This window comes from Eumetopias jubatus, unplaced genomic scaffold (assembly GCF_037043125.1).
Source record: "Eumetopias jubatus isolate StellerSeaLion01/CBP00866 unplaced genomic scaffold, mEumJub1_p1.0 scaffold_12, whole genome shotgun sequence".
Classification (NCBI taxonomy): Eukaryota; Metazoa; Chordata; class Mammalia; order Carnivora; family Otariidae; genus Eumetopias; species Eumetopias jubatus.
Window position 1 is genome coordinate 45,251,714 of NW_028274818.1, and position 22,061 is coordinate 45,273,774.

Sequence of the window (22,061 nt, forward strand, 5' to 3'; positions counted from 1 at the left end):
ACGTGCTCTCTCTTTCTCAAATAAATAAATAAATAAAATCTTTAAAAAAAAAAAAAGCCTGAGAAATACTAATTTGGGATTTTTTTTTTCTTACATAAAAGGTCAGCATTACCTTAGACTTCTCTTAATACATGAGAAAAAGGAAAAACATATACAGTAGTGTATACACCAAAAACAAATTAATTAAATAAACTATTTAACCTGGAAAAAAACAAACAAAAAAGAATAAACCAGTGTGCCTAGGTGGCTCAGTCGGTTAAGTGTCTGCCTTTGGCTCAGGTCATGATCCCAGGGTCCTGGGATCGAGCCCCACATCGGGCTCCCTGCTCTGTGGGGAGCCTGCTTCTCCCTCCTAAACTCCCCCTGCTTGTGTTCCTGCTCTCGCTATCTCTCTGTCAAATAAATAAATAAAATCTTAAAAAAAAAAAAAGAATAAACCAATCCTGAAGATAACATTTGCTGTCTTTAAATCAGCAACTTATAGTATATGTAAATTAGAGTTCCAAAGATGATTTGCTTACCTCTGGTAGGAAATTATGTTTTTTAATCACCTGATATAACATTTCATGAGTTTCAATAGCAGGTCTAATATCCCCCTTTAAGACCTAAAAGTCAACAACAACAAAATTACCTAATAAAATATGAGTTGATTTTATCTAGAGTCATTATATAAACAGAAAAATGTACATTAATAAATTTTAAAATGTGACTCCATTTTGGTAATTCAATTTTAGAGATCACATACGCACTTAATTGTTCTACGTTAATATTAAAAAAGTACAGGTTTTTTTGTTTTTTTTTACCTGCAAACCTGGAAAAAAGGCGAGCAAAGCATCCATCCAAGTTCGAGCATTCAGCATTGGCTTGTGGATATGCACATCAAGTAGAAGAGGTGGCTGGCTAATGTACCTCATGATGGCATCGTAGTGCTAGAAGATCACAATATGTGTTCATGAAAGTAGATGAAAAAAGATGTATTATTCTAAAAACTGTAATTAAGTCGCACTGTGAAGAAAGTAAACCTGAATTTATATATAAATAAATTTACTATTAGTTAAATATGTAAATATTTAAATTATTCTATATGGAAATCTTTCTAAAATATATTATATATAGTCCCCTGTGTTAATTCTGATGCAGAATATTAAAGACTATAATTAATATAGGATCTTCTGAGGGGAGATCCTGTTGTTGTCTTGTGGGATTGGCCCATGGTTGTGGCCAAAGGATGCTCTTATGCCTTCTTGAAATATAGTTACAGGCTTCTGTATTATGGAATTAGTTGCATTTTCTCCTGTGTATAGAAGTTTGGTCCCTTCTCAGCTAATGTAATACTCTGGTGTTCACTACTCAAATTCATGCATCTAATCATTGTTACCACTCTTATAGTCTGTTACATCTGTCTTTTATGTTCTTAAAAACTTTTTCCCCTTCTTTTATCTTCTAGATATTTCTCAGGTTTGACAACAACAGGTTGAGCTGTTAGTCATTCCATGATAATGAGCCAACAAAAAAAAAACCTGTCCTCAGTCACCTCAAGAAAATCTTGTTATAATCTTATAAACAATATGTGATCATGTTTTTTAAAGTATTCAAATGGCAACTTATTAGGTCTCTTATTGGTTTTTCCTAACGCACCTATTTTTTAATAACTATTATTGAGTATCTGCTAGACGTTAAGGCACTGTTCTAACACTTCACATGCACTAGCTTATTTAATCCTTCCAATAACTCTATGAATAATATTAGTATTCCCATTTTGTGGATAAGGAACAGAGTCAAATAGTATAAAGTTACTTGCCCAAAGTCACAAAACCAGTGGTACACCAGGATTTAAACCCAAGCAGGACAACTCCCATACTTTAGCCACTATACCATACTGTCTCACAGTAATGTGGGTGAACTGATCGGCGCACAAAGAAATTGTATATGATTTCAAAAAGAATACAGTGATACAGCTGATGAGTTTGCTGTACCGATTTCAATTTGCTTCAATTACAAAGGCAATCCAATCAGGTTCAATAATCCTCCCCCTTCTCCCCTAAAAATATGCCTGCGGTTCTGACCCAGACTTATAGTTATAGAGTTATAGACCTGCTTTTGAAACGAATACTCACTAGTTTCTCTAAATCTCCAAAGCCCTGCCTGCTTGGTGGGATCAAGGACTAGTCCAAACTTCCAAGATTTCAACAAGAATTGGAATCCAAAGGAGAAAGATAACTAGTAATTTATTATAATAAATTCTCTTCCTTGTATAAAAGATGAGGTAAACTCAAATCTACCTATTTTATGACTTACTGGCAGAACTTAAAAACTTCTGATAAGAGATGAAAATAAAACTACTTTGTAAACTAATTTTTGGAATGTATGTAGCTTTGTTCTATCCCTGTCTAACATCATCAGGGAATACTGACAAAAAAACGTATTTTTAACATTTTAAAAAGATTATTTCTCAGATTGTCACTCAGATAATTCAGTTTCTATCAAAATCTGGCACTCAAATAAAATTGGCTCTAAAGTTAATATAAAATTAGATCAACTTACTGTATTAAATCTTTCCAGAAAACTGTCATCTCCAAGCAAGACATAGGCTTTCAACAGATATTCATAATATGAATCAATCCCTGCTCCAACTCCACTATCTATGGAAAAAATACATATAAATGTGATTCTTTATTAAACAAGTCTTAAAAACTCTTGACAGAGCACAAGTGAGCATATTAGTACACTAAGAATGAAACATTAGTCTAAACATGAAACTGTTTAAAGTAAAAGTAAAAATTCAACATTTATAGAATTAACCCTACTATATGAATAACAATAGTTCCTTGCTGATGTTTGTATATTTACAAAAGAAGAATCTTACTTTGCAAAATTGGTTATATAAGTCTTATTTAAAAGCAGGAGATACTAGTTTTAAGAAGTTTTTCAAAGCTCATTTTCTCAGTGAGGAACTCCAAAAAGGAGACATTAGAGAGGACTATTATGCATTTTTTTAAACATTTAGATCCTTAATCAGTAAGATATCAATCTTTAAAGTTAGAGATATGAAATCAAGACTGCTGCTGTTTGGAGATGCCAATTTTAATTTTGCTGCAACTAACATGGTTGTTGGCTTCTTCCTCCAAGATCATCACTGAGGACCAAAGAAAGAAAATAAGAAAACTGTAAGAAACCTGGCAGCATGGGCAGGGCAGGTTGGGGAGAGGGTGGCTTTGGCCAGAGCAGAAGGCAGCCAGACACGACTAAGAAAGAATCAAATAGGGAAACTGCTAGAGCTTTGCTCTTGCTTCTCCCCAACCACTATCTTAAGATACATCTCCTCCTACACTTGCTACAACTCAGGTCTGTGTTCCAGGTCTCCTCAGGAGTAAAATCAGGGCAGCACTAAAATCCTGCATAAGGAATTGAATTAAAAAGGTGGGACCTAATTTTAGACATTCTTTCCCCATAATTCCTGAGGTTGGTGAGCTTACAATTTAAATTATAATTACAATTACAATCTGAGAAATCCCTATACCCAGGGAACATTCAGCATCAATTAAATCAGAATCTCCTGGGGTCCAAGCATTGGTATTTAAAAAAAAAACTTGTTAGAATTCATCCCTAAGAGCATTGGGGATGATAGGGATTGGAATCTGACCTTCCCACAGAGTTAGGTGAAAAAGGAACTATAAACTTATAGGCCAAAAAACACGTAAGCAGCACAACTTTCTAAAAATAAAAAGAATGTGCTGGAATAAGAATTCATCAGAAGGGGGCGCCTGGGTGGCTCAGTTGGTTAAGCGACTATCTTCAGCTCAGGTCATGATCCTGGCGTCCCGGGATTGAGTCCCGCATCGCCTCCGTGCTCAGCGGGGAGTCTGCTTCTCCCTCTGACCCTCCCCCATCTCGTGCTCTCTCTCTCTCTCATTCTCTCTCAAATAAATAAAATCTTAAAAAAAAAAGAATTTATCAGAAGAAGAAATAATAGAACAGGCACACTTATTTTAAATTATTTTTTTTTAAAGATTTTATTTATTTATTTGACAGAGAGAGACACAGTGAGAGAGGGAACACAAGCAGGGGGAGTGGGAGAGGGAGAAGCAGGCTTCCCGCTGAGCAGGGAGCCCGATGCGGGGCTCAATCCCAGGACCCTGGGACCATGACCTCAGCCGAAGGCAGATGCTTAACGACTGAGACACTCAGGCGCCCCTTATTTAATTTTAAAATTAGCCTAATAGACATACTAAAGATAGGGAAGATATTAACAATATAAAATAAGAAGAAAAAAAATGTTTCAGTAAGCTCTACACCCTACATGGGGATGGAACTCATGCTCTACCAAACTGAGCCAGCCAGGCACCCCACGAAGAAAAATTTTTAACCAGGCAGAAAGAAATACATGGAATAAAAAATATAACAGTTAAAATAACAAAACAGATGGGATATATAGCAGAAAGGATACAACTGAGGAACAGATCAGCAAACTGGAAGATCACATGTAGCAATCTTCCAGAAGAAAAAAAGGCAGAAAAAAAATATATATATATAAAGATAAGATAAAGGGGCGCCTGGGTGGCTCAGTCGTTAAGCATCTGCCTTCAGCTCAGGTCATGATCCCAGGGTCCTGGGATCGAGCCCCGTATCGGGCTCCCTGCTCAGCGGGAGGCCTGCTTCTCCCTCTCCCACTCGCCCTGCTTGTGTTCCCTCTCTCGCTGTGTCTCTGTCAAATAAATAAATAAAATCTTTGAAAAAAAAAATAAAGATAAGATATATGGAGGACAGAAACAGAAGTGATTAGCTAACAGGAACTACAAAAAGATTAATAAAAATGAAAAGAATATCTGAAAAATAAGACCAGTTTTCAGCAATTAAAAACAAAGATTTTAGGGCGCCTGGGTGGCTCAGTTGGTTAAGCGACTGCCTTTGGCTCAGGTCATGATCCTGGAGTCCTGGGATCGAGTCCCACATCGGACTCCCTGCTCAGCGGGGAGTCTGCTTCTCCCTCTGACCCTCCCCCCCTCATGCTCTCTCTCTCTCTCATTCTCTCTCTCAAGTAAATAAATAAAATCTTAAAAAAAAAACAAAGATTTTAAATAGAAAGGACCTACAGAATATCAAAAGAGGAGCTAAAGAAATTTCTACACCAAAAATTACAGTGACATTTTTAGAAATTTCTCTTTGCTTTTGATATTCTTAGTCTTCCAAAGAGGAAGAGTAGATCACACACATAAGAGCATAAAAATCAGAATAATATCAGATTTTTTAATACAACGTAAGAAGACAACAGAACTGTATTTTCAAACACTCAAGGAAAAGAACTTAAACAGAAAATGATATACAGCCAAACTGTCACTCAAATATGAAAGCATAATAAAATTGTTAGGTATAAAAAGCCTCCAGAAACTATTAAAAGCTAGTGAAAACAGGGATAAATACTTAAGAAAGAAGGGAGACAAATCTAACAGATGTTGCTAGCAATATACAAGGTAAAAGTGACCAAATACCTTGACAGCTTGTTACCTTTAAAGAAAGAGAAAGGAGGGCTGCACTATGCCCAAAAGAAAAAAGAACATATTCATAGTGAGTAAGAATAACTATATAATATTAACAAAACGGAGGGTGCAGGTTGGGGCTGAGGGAGACAGAGATAGGAGAACATGCTAAAGTTCCTGTCTTACTAGGAGGTAAATATAGGTTTCATTTAATAACAAAAGGATTAAAAAGAAAACCTGAAAGGTGGAACACACTGAAATTACAATTAAGGTAGTATAAGTCCAAATATATTAAAAACAGAAGTAAATGTAAATGGACTGAAATCACCAATTAAAAGACAAAGACTGACAAATTGGCTTTTAAAAAAATCTATAAATTTTATAAGAGTTACACTTAGAGCATGAGCACCTGCAAAGACTGAAAGTAAAAGGACAGAAAAAAGTTATCAGGCAATTAAGCAAAATAAAGCTGATGTAGCTATATTACTATCAGATTAGACTGTAAGACAACATTATTAGAGATAATCACCATATAATGATGAAATATTTTAAATCATCTGTATTGTTTAAAACAAAACATACAAAAATATTTCTCTCAACTAAGGAGAGAGCTATTTTAAATGAATGCACCCAATAAAATAGACTAATGCACCCAAAAATATATATAAAGCAAAACAGAACTACAGGGAGATATTAATAAGTCCACTATCACTATCAGAAATTTTATCTACCTTTCTTAATTCTTGGTAGGTCAAACAGAAAATTAGCAAAGATCTGAACAACGTTAACTGAGCAAACTGACATATACAGAAATCTCTACCCAACATGAGAAAATACACACTTCTTAAAGCACATGCAAAATGTTCACAAAAACCAGCCATGTTTGGGGCTCCTGGGTGGCTCAGTTGGTTAGGCATCTATCTGACTCTTGGTTTTGGCTCTGGTCATGATCTCAGGGTCCTGAGATCGAGCCCTGCATTGGGTTCCGCACTAGGCATGGAGCCTGCTTAAGATTCTCTCTCGACACTTTCCCTCTCCTTTTGCCCCTCCCCCTGCCCCATGCACATGCATGCGCGCGCACTCTCTCTCTCTGGGGAAAAGAAAAAAAAAATGGCCACGTTCTAGACCAAAAAGAAAACGTCAATAAATTTTAATGGATAATTATCACATAAATCGTATCATATAGGTATCAATAGTATTCATTAAAAGTACAACTAACTGAATAGAAAATGGTCAAAATACAAGAACATCAATATCAAAAGGGAAACCTATATGACCAATAAATACCAAGAAGTGTTCAACATCATCAGTGATCCAAAGAAATACAAATCAAACTACAATGGGAAATCATTTATATACCTATTTCATTGGCAAAACCTTTTGAGTCTGATAATACTCAATGGAGAGGATGTTGATCCATGGGATCTCTCATATTTTGCTAGAAGTATAAAGTGGTGAAACAACTTTGGAAAACAGTTTTGAAAACAATTTTGACATTATCTCCTGCTGAACATTAATTTATCCTATGATCTAAAAATTCCACTCCTCCATACATAACCAAGAAAAACTCTTATACATGTACAACAGGAGAAACATACAAATATTCACGGCACTACTATTCACAATAGTAAAATCCAGGACACAATCTAAATGCCCAGATTGTGGTTCATTCATCCAATAAAATATTATACAGCAGTCCAAAAAAAAAAAAAACCTACCCCTTTATGCAAAAATACGCATGAATCTTAGCAATACATTAAGTGAAAAAAAATTCTCAAAAGTATGCATGTGATATGATTTTATAAGGTTTAAAACAAAAAATACACTTTTTAAGAATACATAGAGATGCAATAAAACTTTATTAAAAGCAAATGATCAGTAGAAGATAAGAATGCTATTTCAGTCAGAGAAGGCAGAGGTATGGGATTGCAGAGGTAGAGAGAGTCAAGGATCATACACACAAGTGTATGTTGTCAAGTAATGGTCCATTTGTGGGTCCTTATTACATTATTAAAAATGAGAGACACCTGGGTGGCTCAGTCAGTTAAGCGTCTGCCTTCGGCTCAGGTCATGATCCCAGAGTCCTGCGATCGAGTCCCATGTCGGGCTCCTTGCTCAGTGGGGAACCTGCTTCTCTCTCTCCTACTCTCCCTGCTTATGCTCTCTCTCTCTCTGACAAATAAATAAATAAAACCTTTAAAAAAAAAATGCCTAAGTAAAATGGGCCATGCATGGACCAATGATGAGTGTGTCAAAAACCAAGGATTATGATTAATTTAAAATTAATCCTAACTAATTAATTTGTACCTGAGTTCCAAGCAGGTTAAAAAAACAGAAAAGAAATGGCAGAATTCTGAAGCCAGAATTCAGATTAGTTTCAGAGACCATTTAGATAAAATTTGGAAAAATCTTACATAATACTAGATATTAATTACAATAATCTAAGAATAAATATTCTAGTATATTTCCATTCATCTATGCTCTATAGGGGTGTCTTATAAAGATAAAGTTATATATATATCTTTAAAGATTTTATTTATTTATTTGACAGAGAGAGACACAGCAAGAGAGGGAACACAAGCAGGGGGAGTGGGAGAGGGAGAGGCAGGCTTCCCACTGAGCAGGGAGCCCAATGAGGAGCTTGACCCCACGACCCTGGGATCATAACCTGAGCCGAAGGCAGACGCTTAACGACTGAGCCACCCAAGCGCCCTAAAATTATATTCTTTATATAATTTTATATCCTGTTTGTTCATGTAACATGTATCTCATGATTCCAATTCATTTCAATAACATCTACTGATAAATTATTAAATGTAGATTTCCACTTAGTCTGAGGTGACTGAGGTATTCTGATTCTCTAGTTCTCAAGGAAACTAGTTCTAGTGTTTCATCTATATCCTGTATCTATAATGCTATACCCATTAAGGTATGAAATAAAACAGTAAGTCCATCTAGAATAAGGGTGCTATTATTTGGTCCCAAAGAAGAAAATCAGATTAAATTAAAATTCCAGCAATCTGGTGAAAAATGATTCTTTATACTGTCCCAAAGATTATTTTAACAAATGAAAATCCTTTATTTCCCAACCATTCTGAGGATGTGAGGGCTTAATTTAAAAAGGCCAACTTACATGGAAAAAAAAAAAAAGCCCAACTTACATACCTTTTCTTACCCAATCTCCAGTATGAATATTTATAGTCACACCCACTAAGTTACTACTTCGCTGTCTTTTTTCCCAGAGAAAATCAAGAGCTTTTCTTGCATATTCCTATAATTAAAAAAAAGAAAAGCATACTTGAAGAACTGCACGTCTCTGGCAAACAGGAAACAAAGAAACCAAAGTCAAAGGCTCATAGAATATTTTAAGGATTATATAAAATTCCTATGATAATCATTTATAATATACATTAAATTTCCTTACAAGTCAAATCTTGGCTCTTTTTCAGCCAATCAAGCCTAGTTAAAAAGAATGAGTCTAAAAATACTATTTAGTGGCAGTGATCTCACTTTGAGATCATCATGTTCGTCTATACTTGTAGTGCAAGTTCACATTCACATACATGTATTAAATTATATTAATTGCTACCATAATTAAATGCACTTGTTCAAATAATTTCTATCATTTAAATACAAAGTGAAAATCTCCTTACATACTCTTATTTAGAGTATGTAAGTATGTAAGTATGTAAGTATTTAGAAGAGAATTCCAAAGTTGGTATGTCATCTCTGAAACACAAACAAGCATTTCAGGAGCCCACTTTTGACATAGCATGCAACTTTGTTAGTGAAGAGTAAATAAATTCACTAGTATTCATTTGACAATACCAAACCTAACCTTATGACACCATTTTTCTTTTTTTTCACTTATTTTTATCCATTGGCCACTAAATTAAAATAATTTCTGATCAAATTCTTAGCTTTGGATAAAAAGATGTTATAAAACATAACAGCATAAGACATGTACAGGAGAGTTTCTAAGTTAAACTTAATTTCAGAACATGAATCTATTTAGCATTGGAGAAGTACTTCTATAAAAGAAAAAAATCATTAAACCAATTTGCCACTTTGCAGATTTAAGAACAGAGTATAAAATAGTCTTAGTTCTTGAATTAATTTATTTATGCTGAAAACAAAGCAGACTATGGCTTTAATTAAATGCTATAATTTCAGAGCCAGAAAGTTTAATAAAGATTTTATTTCCCTGTTCCTATGTTACAGCTAAGAAAACAGGCCCAGTGAAATCAAAGTTTAAAACTGAGTTATAGAATATGAGAATTCATATCTCTTTATATACTAGACCAAGTCAGCAAACTTTTTTTGTCAGATAGTAAGTATTTTAGGCATTATGAGTCCATACAGTGACTGTCACAATTATTCAACTCTTGTCACTTTAGCACAGATGCAGTCATAGACACAAATAAATAAATAAGCATGGCTGTGTTTCAATAAAACTTTATTCACAAAAATAGGCAGTGGCTAGATTTGGCCCCAAGGCTGTTGTTTGCCAACCCTGTATTAGATCGATGCTGTCAACTGCATCAGGTTGCTTCTCCTACAATAAATTACTATACATTCATAAAGTTAAAGAGATCATAATTTTCAATAGATTTACTCATAAGTACAAAATATGCCAGTGGAAAGAGTATGGGCTTTGAATTTAGAAAGGCATGGATTCTAATTCCAATTCTACTCATTCACCCATAACTGTGCATCATATCCTCTTTGAATCTCACTTTCCTAACCTATAAATGGATCAGTATCTCAGAGTTTCTAGTTCAAATTAGACAGTGCAAAAGTGAATATACTTTTCAATGAAAGGAAAATATGTCAGCAAAGTACAGAATAAAAATTAAACCAAATATGATAAGTCTGTCCTTGACACTCTGAACATATAGACGCACAAAGACCACTTGACTTGTTTTACTTACACTCAGATCCAATGTCTCTAATGCTGGTATATATTCCCTATTTCTGCTTGCTTTATGTGTGCCATCTGCTGAATTTTTAAAAATTTTCCTAAGTCATATGTTTGAAAAAAGAAGGTTTTTGTGATACTATTGCACACAATGACATGCTTCAACAAATAGATAAAATTAAAAGTGTGAGACATAGTTAGTCTACAACAAATTACTTGGGGAATATTAAGTCTTTTGGATAAGAAATAACATTAACCTTGGGGTAAACAAACTTACAGATATGACTCTATCAAGACAAGTGCAAAAATTTCACTGTTTCAGTGAAGTTTTCAGAAAACCAACAGACCATCTAGAAGTATACCAAATAAAACAAAAAGACAGTTTTTCATATAAGACATTTGTGATTGCAAATTCATATAATATGGCTAGACTCTCCTAAGAATAAAGCTAAAAACAGTTTGTGAAAAAATGCAAAGTTGTATTAATATATATCTACTTCACAATGAGTTCTAGGTTTTTTGATAAAAACCATATGATGGAATCTAGACAAAAGTTCACTAAAATGACAGTAATCCTCCAACTGATAATCCTCATACCTGAGCGATGAAAACAGGATATAAAGTTAGTTATGCCCAATACCCCAAAGATCAAGACTATATGAAAAGCAAACCTCAAATATTGTTGCTCCTGTGAATCGACTTAAGGCGGCAAACTCAAGGATCAAGGTACCCGCACAAGCTGTACAGGTATCTGTCTCAGTTCCTGTTCGAGCTTCTGGTTTTCTGACACCAAACTTTAAATTAATCTAAACAAAATCAGAAGATTATCATTAGCAACTATGGAGAGAAAATGGCTTCTGGATAAGAGATTATTTTTCAATCAAGATTTTTCATCAAATCATGGAAATAATTCATAAAATATCTAAACACTGAAATCTGATGATCTTTGTGACTTTCCAATTTAACATGTAGAGAAGTATATTCTACACATATAATATTCATGGGGTAAATAAGTTTTCCCTTATTTCCTTCCTCAATGAGACCAAAATTCAGTACCCATATAAGAATTACATAGAGAAAATACCTTCTATAACAATTTTATTCTCTGGACAGTTTGAACTAGTCAGTATAAGAATAAGAAACTAGACTAGCTCTAAAAGAAATAAGATTTAATTGAGAATTTATGAAAAACCAATACTATCTTAGTCCTTCACAACAACAAACTGATTAAGTTATAGTATATATTTAAAAGGGGATTAAGATTTTGTTTACATGTTTTAAAAATTTTGAAGTATAGAGTACATTGCCTTGCTGACAGGCTATCAAGCAACACAAAGAAAATTTTTTCAAAGAAGTTTTTTTTTTTTTTAATAATTCAAAGCCAAATTATACTACATTATAAACCTAGATTAACCAGAACCAAACGGACTAGAAACTGATTAAAACTCGCATGGTCTTCTGAAGTCCAAATAAATAACAAAAGAGCAAGCATATACCAAGGATTCCACATAACAATAAACAAAAACATCAAATACAAATATTTCCAGATCAGTTATTATCCAGACTCTATAAGGAGAAGTTCAAATAAAGTCATAGTTCAACTTATCTGCAGAAATCAATTGCTGGGTATGCCTATTACCTTAACAGGGTCCAAACACTAAGAATATCTAAGCAAGGAGACAGGGATAATACCCACTCACCACCAATAAACAAATAACAAAAGTGAAATGTAGGTGAAACATGAGGAGTGGATTGTTATGTTGGCCATTCACCTCACTTTCCAAAATGTCACTTTGAGGCATTTTATATCATATTCCATGTCTTATTAGCCTAGAAGTATCTCTCTGTCCCCACTCAAATTCATAATTATCTCTACCATTTATAATGCTGAAAGAATAAATGGCTTTAGGTAGTTCTGCCCCAAAAACCGGAATGGAAATCATCCCTTGTCCTTTTATGTTACCTATATCTCTACCAACAGAATTAAAATTGATGTTAAGAATAAACTTTAAGGGGCGCCTGGATGGCTCAGTCAGTTAAGCGACTGTCTTCAGCTCAGGTCATGATCTCAGGGTCCTGGGATGGAGCCCTATGTCAGGGTCCCTGCTCAGCGGGGAGTCTGCTTCTCCCTCTCCCTCTGCCGCCCCCCCGCACCTGTGCGCCCTTTCTCTCAAATGAATAAAATCTTAAAAAAAAAAAAAAAGAATAAACTTTAAAATGAAGACATCCTCAATAATAAAATATTTACATTAACTGCGCTAAGGTAAAGTGTAATAATTTTTATAAATATCTGTAATAAGAGTCAACAGTGAAAAATATTTTCTGGTTAATTCTATTAATTATTACAATTAACTGATCAGTAGTTTTCTACTCTGTGGAGAGTATTAAGATACAAAGTAACTGAAAAGATCCTTGTTCTCGGGGAGCTTAAAATCCAGACAGAGCAATTAAGACAGATATATAAATGGAGACGGGAACTAATAATGGAAAGTCATAAGTAAGCGCCAAACAAATGGAACTAACAACAAACGCTAAGATCTAAAAATCAGAGGAAATATCACTGATATTTGATAAAATATCACTGGATTGGGAGTAGCCGAGGGCTAACAAATGGAAAAGTCCAGGGAAGTAGTCATGAGAAAGCAAAGGCAAGACAGGAAACATTTATATCCCATTTTTAGTATCTTTTCTCTTAACAAAAAAAAAAAGGAAATACTTTGACTCACTGAAGTTCTGTACATTAAAAATATTTAAGATGGTTGTATACTGCATTATAGTCTTCACTGTCCCAAGATGGTCGCTACTAAATGATGTAAAAGGACTATTTCTTAATACAACTATCCATAGTATCATATCATTTCCATCTCGTACGCTGAAGATCTGCGTTATTAAACAACTTCCAAATGGAAAACCTCCAGGAGGCACTACCAGTTCTATAAGACAAGGAGAAAGTGTTGAGTGCCTTTTTTGCTTATGTTAATCCTCTTGCTGAATTTTGCTCTAGAGGCTGGTTAGATAAACTGCAGTCCTCCTGACTAGATCTCAGAGGACAGGTGTAGAAAGGGCACTGGTAGGAGCATCCATTTAGTCATGTAGAAGTTAGAAACAAGGAGCTTATTGCCCTTTACTTGAACGGCTTCAGACAAAAAGGGTTAAAAGTATAATAAAGGTTTTGTACTTAGAAGGAATTTGGAACCTGGTTTCTCCCTCCTGGTCCTATGTCCTGGAATCACAAAGTAGTTCTTAAAAAGAAATGTTTTTTATTAAAAGGTAGAAGTTTAAATTATCTACACTAAATTTACCTACATTATATATTTGCTATACCCAAAAGACCCCTAAAATATCTACAAAATCAAAACGGAATTGCCATTAACCTTGTGTTTTATGGATATAATCACCTACCTGACCTTAGAAATGAGGTCTTAAATGAAAAACTGGCAAAGTGCTTTTAATTAACGTTGAGGAAATGGCATCCCAAAGTGTGGACTACCTCTAGGGTTTATGTGTAGATGTAACAAATGACCATTAACCACTAAAATATCATTTCTGTCCAGCAAATTCTTGAGTTAAAAACACTAATGCAGTACTATCAATTATGTATGCATATCTAAGAGAGACTGTACACATTTTCATGAGTAAAAGCTCATAAGTGTGAAGAAAGCAGGATAGGAAGATACTTAGTTTCTGTCTGTAGTCCTCTTCTAAAAAGCAATTTTTTAAATTTTCTTGATACTTCAGAGTATAAGAAAATAATACATTTTCTTTATTTTACAATACTTAGTAGCTACTGTTTTAATTCCTCTCCTGTTTCTCATGTTATGACAAAAGTGAAGAAATGCTAGATTCCCCAAAATTTAGCACCTCCAATTATAACAAAAATTAAAAGTATTTACTAACAGTAAATTCAATTAAATAAACATTTAGGTTATTTGAAATAACTTTGTTTTTAATTTTAATATGCTAATAAAAACATCAAGTTTCACCACACTAAAAAGCAAAGAAATTCACCTTAAAACAAGACTCCCAATTTTTCTCATTCAATTGGCAAAATAATAACAATACACACTGTTGGCAACAGTACAATAACACATATACTTTTATAAAACAGTGAGTAACTATAAAAGTAGAACCTTTCTGGAGAACAACTGGACAATAAGTACCCAAAGCCTTAAAAAACATTCCCTATTTCTGTGACTTACTATTTCCTCTCCTAGTAATTTATCCCATGGAAGAAGAGATCTGTATAAAGATGTTCACAGAAGAGCTATTCAAAATTTCAAGAGTGAGGAATTTAAATAAGAGATTTAATAAAATAGTCTGTTTCACTAAACAAACAAAAAAAGTGTTGGTCACAATCCACTAAGTTGGTGGGTAATATAATATGCTATGACCTCCAGTTTGAAAAGCACTGCTCTATATCATGCTGTCTCTCCAGTCAAAGGTTTCTTGATGGTGAAAGTGAGTCTTACTTGATTTACAGTGGGAGAAAAGTTATTCCAGGTAATAGAGATGACAGGCCTAACAGCATGGAAATGGAAAAAAACAAAAAACAAAGAAAAACATACCTTAGGTGTTTGGGGGGACACTAATAGATTCTTTTGGCTGAAATGGAACACTCATTTCATTGGGGCGTGAGGTTCTGAGAGCAGGTCAGAAAGCCTATGGCCAAACCATAATGAATTCTGAAAGTTAAAAGATACTCTGTACAATAGGGAGTCAGGAAAACTTCTGGAGGTAGTTTGATAAAAATTGTTTTAGTAAGATTAGTTTCGTTAAGTCTCTAAATAAACCAGAGAGAAAAGAGAAAGATAGGTATTTACAATAGTTTAGGAATTATATTGGTTTCAACTAGCATAATTTTTGTGAAAAATTATCACAACTCAGTAATGGCGGAGGTGTCTAACTTGGACAAGAGGGAGAGAGCAATAGTATTAATAAAGAAATAAATCAGGGACGCCTAAGTGGGCTTAGTTGGTTAAGTGTCTGCCTTCGGCTCCAGTCATGATCCCGGAATCCCAGGATCGAGCCCTGCATCGAGCTCCCTGCTCAGCGGGGAGGCTGCTTCTCCCTCTGCCCCTCACCCCACTCATGCTCTCTCTCTTGCTCTTTCTCTCAAATAAATAAAAAATAATAAAGAAATAAATCAGCATAGGAAGTTCCTTCCCTATTCAATGGCTTCTTTCCCTTTGCTTTAAATATAACATTGTCTTGGGGGGAAAAAAAACTCCCTCAACTGACTCTGCTGTACCTCTCTTTAACTACCAACACAGAAATCTCAAAATGAATGGTCCTGTGTTTTCACCTAGTTTGAACCCTTCCCTCCCCTTTATTCTCCCCCACATTACATCCTTTAAGGCTCTGTTTGCATCTAATTCTCCTACTGTTTTCTAAAACACCTCCTTTTGAGGCTCTAAGATTTCATCACACCACAGCTCCTACTGTGTGGTTCTCCTCCTGAGTCTCTGCACTCTCTCTTTCCCACCACTCTACTTCTTCCTTATCCCTTCTGTCCTGTGTTCTCTCCACATCCTCTTCTGGAGAGCCAGCACCCACTCTCACTGTTTCAACTGTATCTTCTGCACAAATAATTCTGTGCCCAAATTCTAGTCTGGCATCTGTCTCTTCCTTCTGCAGCATAACCTAATCTGTTACACGGTGACACATAAAAGCCTTAAATGAATCTAAACTCTCCTACCACTCAAATGCAAAACTGAAATGTCAATATAAATGTTTTATATAGCTAAGAAATATTTTTCTTCAGCCTCAAGCAGGTGAGGAACAATGGCTCCAATTACAAAAACTCATTTTTTTAAGACAGCAAAGAAGTACAGAAAGACTGCCATATTTTTCAGAATTACTTACTCTTGGATAAGGAAGGCCACTGGTAGTATTGAAAGCTGGTAAAAGTTTGTAACCCAATTGCTTTGCCATTTGGAGAAGTTCATCATTGTACCACTGCATGTACTCGCCTTTTTCTTTCAGCATGATTGCCAATGAGTGTCCACCCAAAAGACCCCTACAATCAGAGATGAAACATTATCCACCTCTTACAGATACTTAAGTCACCACCTCAAAAAGATGTGGGTATCTTGTTATCAACAATTTAGCACACATAGGAAAGACCTCAGAAGAACTTTTTTTTTTTTTTTACCTAACTCTGGCTACTCATTTTATGGCGAAACACAGACGGTACAAAAAAGTTTTAGATATTCTATCTGCTGTAAAGTGTTTGGCATTCTCAAATACCTTAAAATTTCTTAAAGCAGATCCTTAACAAAAAAAAGAAAGAATATCCTAGAAATCACTTATTTTAACAAACCTGACATTTGATTCTAACAACTTTTAAATTTAACTTAATATCATGTAATCTTTAACTCTTACAGTATAACATTAAAAAAATCTCCCCAACGTTATATTAAACAGATTAACAAACTCTGTGAAAAGCTACGTAAATATTTCCTAAACTGAAAAAGACTCACTTTACCTGTCTGACAAAGGAAATGTGTTACAATAACATAAAAGTAACCAATAAATATAAAAATTTAATAATATTGAAACTTGAATTAATAAATCCCATAATTCAATATTTTTAAATGTCCTGAGAGCATTTCAAACTGTTCAGTTGAGAGGTAGCATTATACATTTAATTTCATTTGGCCTGAAGAGGTGCTGGCTAAGATTAGCAAACTATGTAAACTAGCAAAAAACCTGAGATATAGCTAATATGCAAATGTTCAACCTCTAATCCTTTTTAAACAAACATGGGATTACCTTTGATTTGAATCTGCAACTATTTCCAAAGTCTGCTGCTGTCTGTGCCTGATACAATGCAAGGTCATCCCACAGCCTCTGTTTCATAATATCCTAACTTATATCTTTTAAACATAAGAAATATCTTGCTTTATTACCATCAAGAAATAAACAGTATACCCTAGGCTTTTCTGTTATTAAAATTATAGCTTTAGTGTCTTACATACTTACCCAAGAACTCTGATGTTTGTTTCAAAGACTGATACAACTACATCATTATCTAAATTAACATCTCTTAAAACTTTTCTCACCGCATCTTCAAATTCTTTAGTTTTATTTAATACCTAGGAGAAGAAAATTATGAAAATAAAATTCTCTTCCAGCAAGTCAAAAAGAAATAGTGTTAGAATGAACTACTAAATGCAAGTTAATACATTAAGACTCTAAAAAGTGACACATACAAAATGTTTCCCTTAAGCCTCTGATAAAAACATGGTATCTAAAAACCCCCCAAAATTAAATGCCTACATTATAAGGAATCTTTATATATTTCTTTTTTAGGTACAAGGAAATCATTAAGACTTTAAAACGATCATCATCAGAACTGTTAACTGGTTTCTTAATATATAACCCATGACCTAGAGCTACATGAGATGAGCTCTACCAGGATTTGGTTTCCAAGTCAAAACAACACAAAAACCATCTTATTCACCAAATATTATTTTAAAGGTTGATTACTCTCAAAAGAGAGCACATCCTTCAGAGAAATGACTGACTGATCCTAAACCACACACAACCTGCCATCTTTACCCGTGGATGCCCTGACCCCTAACTTAGGAGGAGTATAATATTGTAATCAAGAGCAAGCCCTGTTTTGAACTCTGTTTCTTTCACTCACTACCTGTGTAATCTTGGTCAAGTGACTTCCAACTCTGAGCCTCTTCCATCATCCATAAAAAGAATATCTACTCTTAAAGGACTGTTTTCTTAAATGAGGTAATATAAGAAGTATTTTCAGTAGAGTGCCTGACTTAGTAAGTAATTAATATCATTACTGTTATTATTATTACCATGGGGGTCTAGAATCCTGACTACGTTAAGAATTCTGTGGATTCTTGCAATCAGTTCCACGAAGGGGCCAATGCATGACATAGTTGCTTTGATTTTTCAGTCAAAATCAAGGATGTGTCAGAAAGCTCTCTTGCTCAACTATTGACCCCAACAGTCAAAACCAGAAATAGGCAAGACCGCTTAACTCATGCTCTAGCTACAACCCATTGTGCTTACTGCTTATCACACTTTCTTGAGTCATTGACAAGACATTTTGCAGGGACCAGAATATTCCAACTGCCAGATCAGAAAAGCCCTGATACCTAGAACACCACACTCTACATGTCCCCTTCCCTGCCCATGATCATGGGCTGAACACCTTCCGACACCCCGCCCCCAGCCCATGATCACACCCTCTGCCTGCTCTCTTTTACATACCCCTAACCCCCCACCTCTCCTTATAAAACTCTAGGTGTCCACCGTGTCTGTGGAGAGGTCAGTTGTTAAGGCCTGTGCCTGCCACCTCCCCCAGCTGCCAGCACCTGAAATAAATCTCTCCCCTTCTCTTTTCCAAACCTTCCTCTCTTGAGTTATTGGCTTCTCTTGCCACAAATTTACCTGAGTCTGTTAAACAACAGTGTTGGCACACCCAGCCAGGAGCTATGCTTCTGACTTGTCCAGCTCCCTCAGCATTCCCAGGAAGGGAGCAGTTGGCCGAGGCAGTGTGCCAGGCCTTACCTGTTCATTTCCTGAGTTAGCAGTTGTGATAGATTGTTCGGTAACAGCTGCATAATTACATGTTATTTAGACCACAGATCCATTATCTCCTTTACTTGTTTAATCTTTTTGTTTGATAATATTTTATAGTGCTTTTTCACTTGATTTCTTTCTTTAAAAGATTCTAATTTAGGTATAGAACATTCCAGAAGAATATCTGACTAAAATTCAAGTAAAAGTAAAATTTAAGGTAAGTCCTGAATAAAATATACTATCAAGCCTGCCTTTAAAGTGACTGCTTTTCCTTGTCAACCTCTAAATCCATGTCAATTCTGCAGCAACAAGTGCAGATGTATACAGCTCTGAATCACTTTTAGAATGAAACACAACTGTGCTACTCCCAACTCACCTACACATACACTTTTTAGTATCATTTTGTTAATCTTATTCTTCTTCCTAGGTCTATCTCCTGAGAATTACTCCCCAAAATTATACCAATGTTCTTTGTTTCAAAGGAGAATAAAAGTGAGAAGAGTTCTCTTTGTCCATAATTAGTGAGAAAATTCATTCCAACTGCTCTATTACTTAATAAGATTTTTAAGCTCCTAGAGGATAGCAAAGATGAATTCAGGTCTCTTCCTTTCCCTCATCATCTTTAATTTGTTTTGATATCTTTCTTTCTACAGATTTCATGGCAATGTAGAATATAAAGATAAATTTAAATTTAGTTCTTGGCTTCATTGTATCAATAAAAACTAGATGGCTAGAATTAGGAACAAGAGATTAAATTTAAAGATCAAACTATGACAACAGGAAGTCTACTTAACATATTATGGTATGACCAAAATAAAAATAGTAGAGTTGCATGTACTGTCACACGTGATATGGTCTATTAATATTTTCAAATAAATCACAAAATAAAAAAATAATCACAAAGTCAAGGCAAAGTAAATTAGAAATATTTAATAAGTGTGGGGCGCCTGGGTGGCTCAATTGGTTAAGCGTCTGCCTTTGGCTCAGGTCATGATCCCAGGGTCCTGGGATAGAGCCCTGTATCGGGCTCCCTGCTTGGTGGGAGGCCTGCTTCTCCCTCGACCACTCCCCCTGCTTGTGTTCCCTCTCACGCTGTGTCTCTGTCAAATAAATAAATAAAAATATTTAAGAAAAAAAGAAATATTAATAAGTGTATTAATAAAATGTACCAAAACAATTCCTTAAATGTAGGAAAAATATTTCTAAACTAATTCTTCTAATTAAAAAGAAAATGTTTAAAATAGTAATAAAAATTCAAAGTGAATTTTTATGTTTCAAAGTTATGATGACATGTAATAAGTTACTTAGGTTATTCCTACTTGAAGAGACTAAAATTTAAAGAGTTTATAAAGTATCATTTTTTTAAATGTAAGACTTTATCAATCTTTCTTAACTCTTCTTGAGGGTAACTTCAACAAATAGGAGTTACTTATGTGAATCTGAATCCAAAGATCAGTAAGAAATAATACCTTATAGTTCATAGGAAACTTAGATATCTAGTCTAGGCCCTTCTGAGGTGAAAACAGGAGCCCAGAGAAGTTAATTAATTTGACCAAGGTTGCAAATATCATTATTATGTTTCACTTCTTGTTACTACCTGCCACAACGAGCCAGAACTCAAGTTTATACCACACATTATGGAGGATATAGTCTGCTAACCAGCAAGAGCAGCACCACCAAGTGGCAGCTTATTAGAAACACAGATTCTTGGAACCTACCTTCAGTCTATTGGATCAGAATCTGCATTTTAGCAAGATCCCTAGGTGACTTGTAATACATTGAAGTTTAAAAAGCACTGTATCATTATACAGTATTTCTCAAACTTTAGCATACATCGGAATCATCTGGAAGCTTGTTAAAAAACAGACTGCTGGGCCTCCCTCCCAGACTGTCTGATTTAGTATGTCTGGGATGAGGCGCTAGAATTTTGCATTTCTAACAAGCTGTCCGGCGCTGCTGCTGCTGCTGGTCCTTAGATCATATTCTGCGAATCAGTGTCGAAGTATACAACTGGTAAAACCTGAAAGATAGAACTTTTGTAATAATTAATGACTACTCAATTAGAAGCCAACAGATTTCTAAATTTAGGAGTTATGCAGCCTGAAACTACCTTTTTTTCCCGTCATTTCTGATAAGATTTTTTAAAGCATATGATACCCGAGGTCCATGTTTAAGAAAATCAACTTACAGGGAGATGATGGGGAATTTGCTATCTGGAAGGATAAAGCCAAGCTAATAGAATGAGAAACAAAGTTAAGTTCACCTATGGTCCTTGCTAATACACAGCTACTGCTCCTCACGTACTCCCCCATGTCAAAGTAGACCTGGGGAGGATAACCCAGCTACAGCTGTAAGTACACCACTTGGCTTCTCCCAGGCTGGCCATCTGTGCCTCCCAGCATATTTTGTTTACCTTTGTCTTTTATTTGAGAGGAAGCCCTAGTATAGCAGAACACGTAGGACCACCAAACCAAAAATAAGGCACACAAATATTCTCTCATTCTCACAGTCATGATAATGACTTTAATCTCTGAAAAACGGAGTCAACATTTGAAACCCTGACACAACTGTAAAAGTTGTATACAACGGCAGTCCTCACAACAAAAAGGTCTTCTCAACCAAGGTGGCACTCTATAGACAAAGAGAAGCTTTAAAGGCATAAATAATAATGCCCAGCCCCACTCCAGAATAATTAAATCAGACTAACTTGGGAGGCGGGGATATTTTTTAAAACTTCACAGGCCATCCTCCTAAGACACAGGTATAGAAGGAAGGAGGGCAGAGAAGGGAATAGGAAATGAAAAGAAAAGAAAAAGAAAATGCCCAGTGAAAAAAGAACGTGGAAGCAACAGTAGGACGAAGAGCTTAGTTCTGAAAAATTCCTGCCACCCCAAAGATTTTTTTGTTTTTTAAAATATTAATCAGTCCTTGAGACATTTACTCAAAGTTGAGACCCAGGTCTTAAGGAAAATTCTGAAACAAGCCTACTTTTAATATTGTAAGTGATCTCAAAGTAGAAAATTAGAAAGATACTGTATTTAGAAATCATGACATCTGGAACTCAATCTTTCTCCTCTGCCATTACAAACCATCCCAACCAGAATTAATTAAAATGA

General features: G+C 35.1%; 1 protein-coding gene across 2 annotated transcripts in view; it reads right to left on the reverse strand.

The window, feature by feature from the left end:
• Window positions 1–22,061, reverse strand: part of EDEM3 (ER degradation enhancing alpha-mannosidase like protein 3) — a 68,789-nt gene that overhangs the window by 26,880 nt on the left and 19,848 nt on the right. For both annotated transcript variants that reach the window (XM_028121539.2, XM_028121538.2), the window contains exons 5-11: window positions 17,377–17,489; window positions 16,258–16,411; window positions 11,067–11,201; window positions 8,643–8,748; window positions 2,545–2,642; window positions 804–929; window positions 522–605 (exon numbers count right to left, since the gene is read on the reverse strand). In XM_028121539.2, coding sequence (XP_027977340.1) covers window positions 522–605; window positions 804–929; window positions 2,545–2,642; window positions 8,643–8,748; window positions 11,067–11,201; window positions 16,258–16,411; window positions 17,377–17,489 — 816 coding nt within the window. The remainder of the gene's footprint in view (window positions 1–521; window positions 606–803; window positions 930–2,544; window positions 2,643–8,642; window positions 8,749–11,066; window positions 11,202–16,257; window positions 16,412–17,376; window positions 17,490–22,061) is intronic.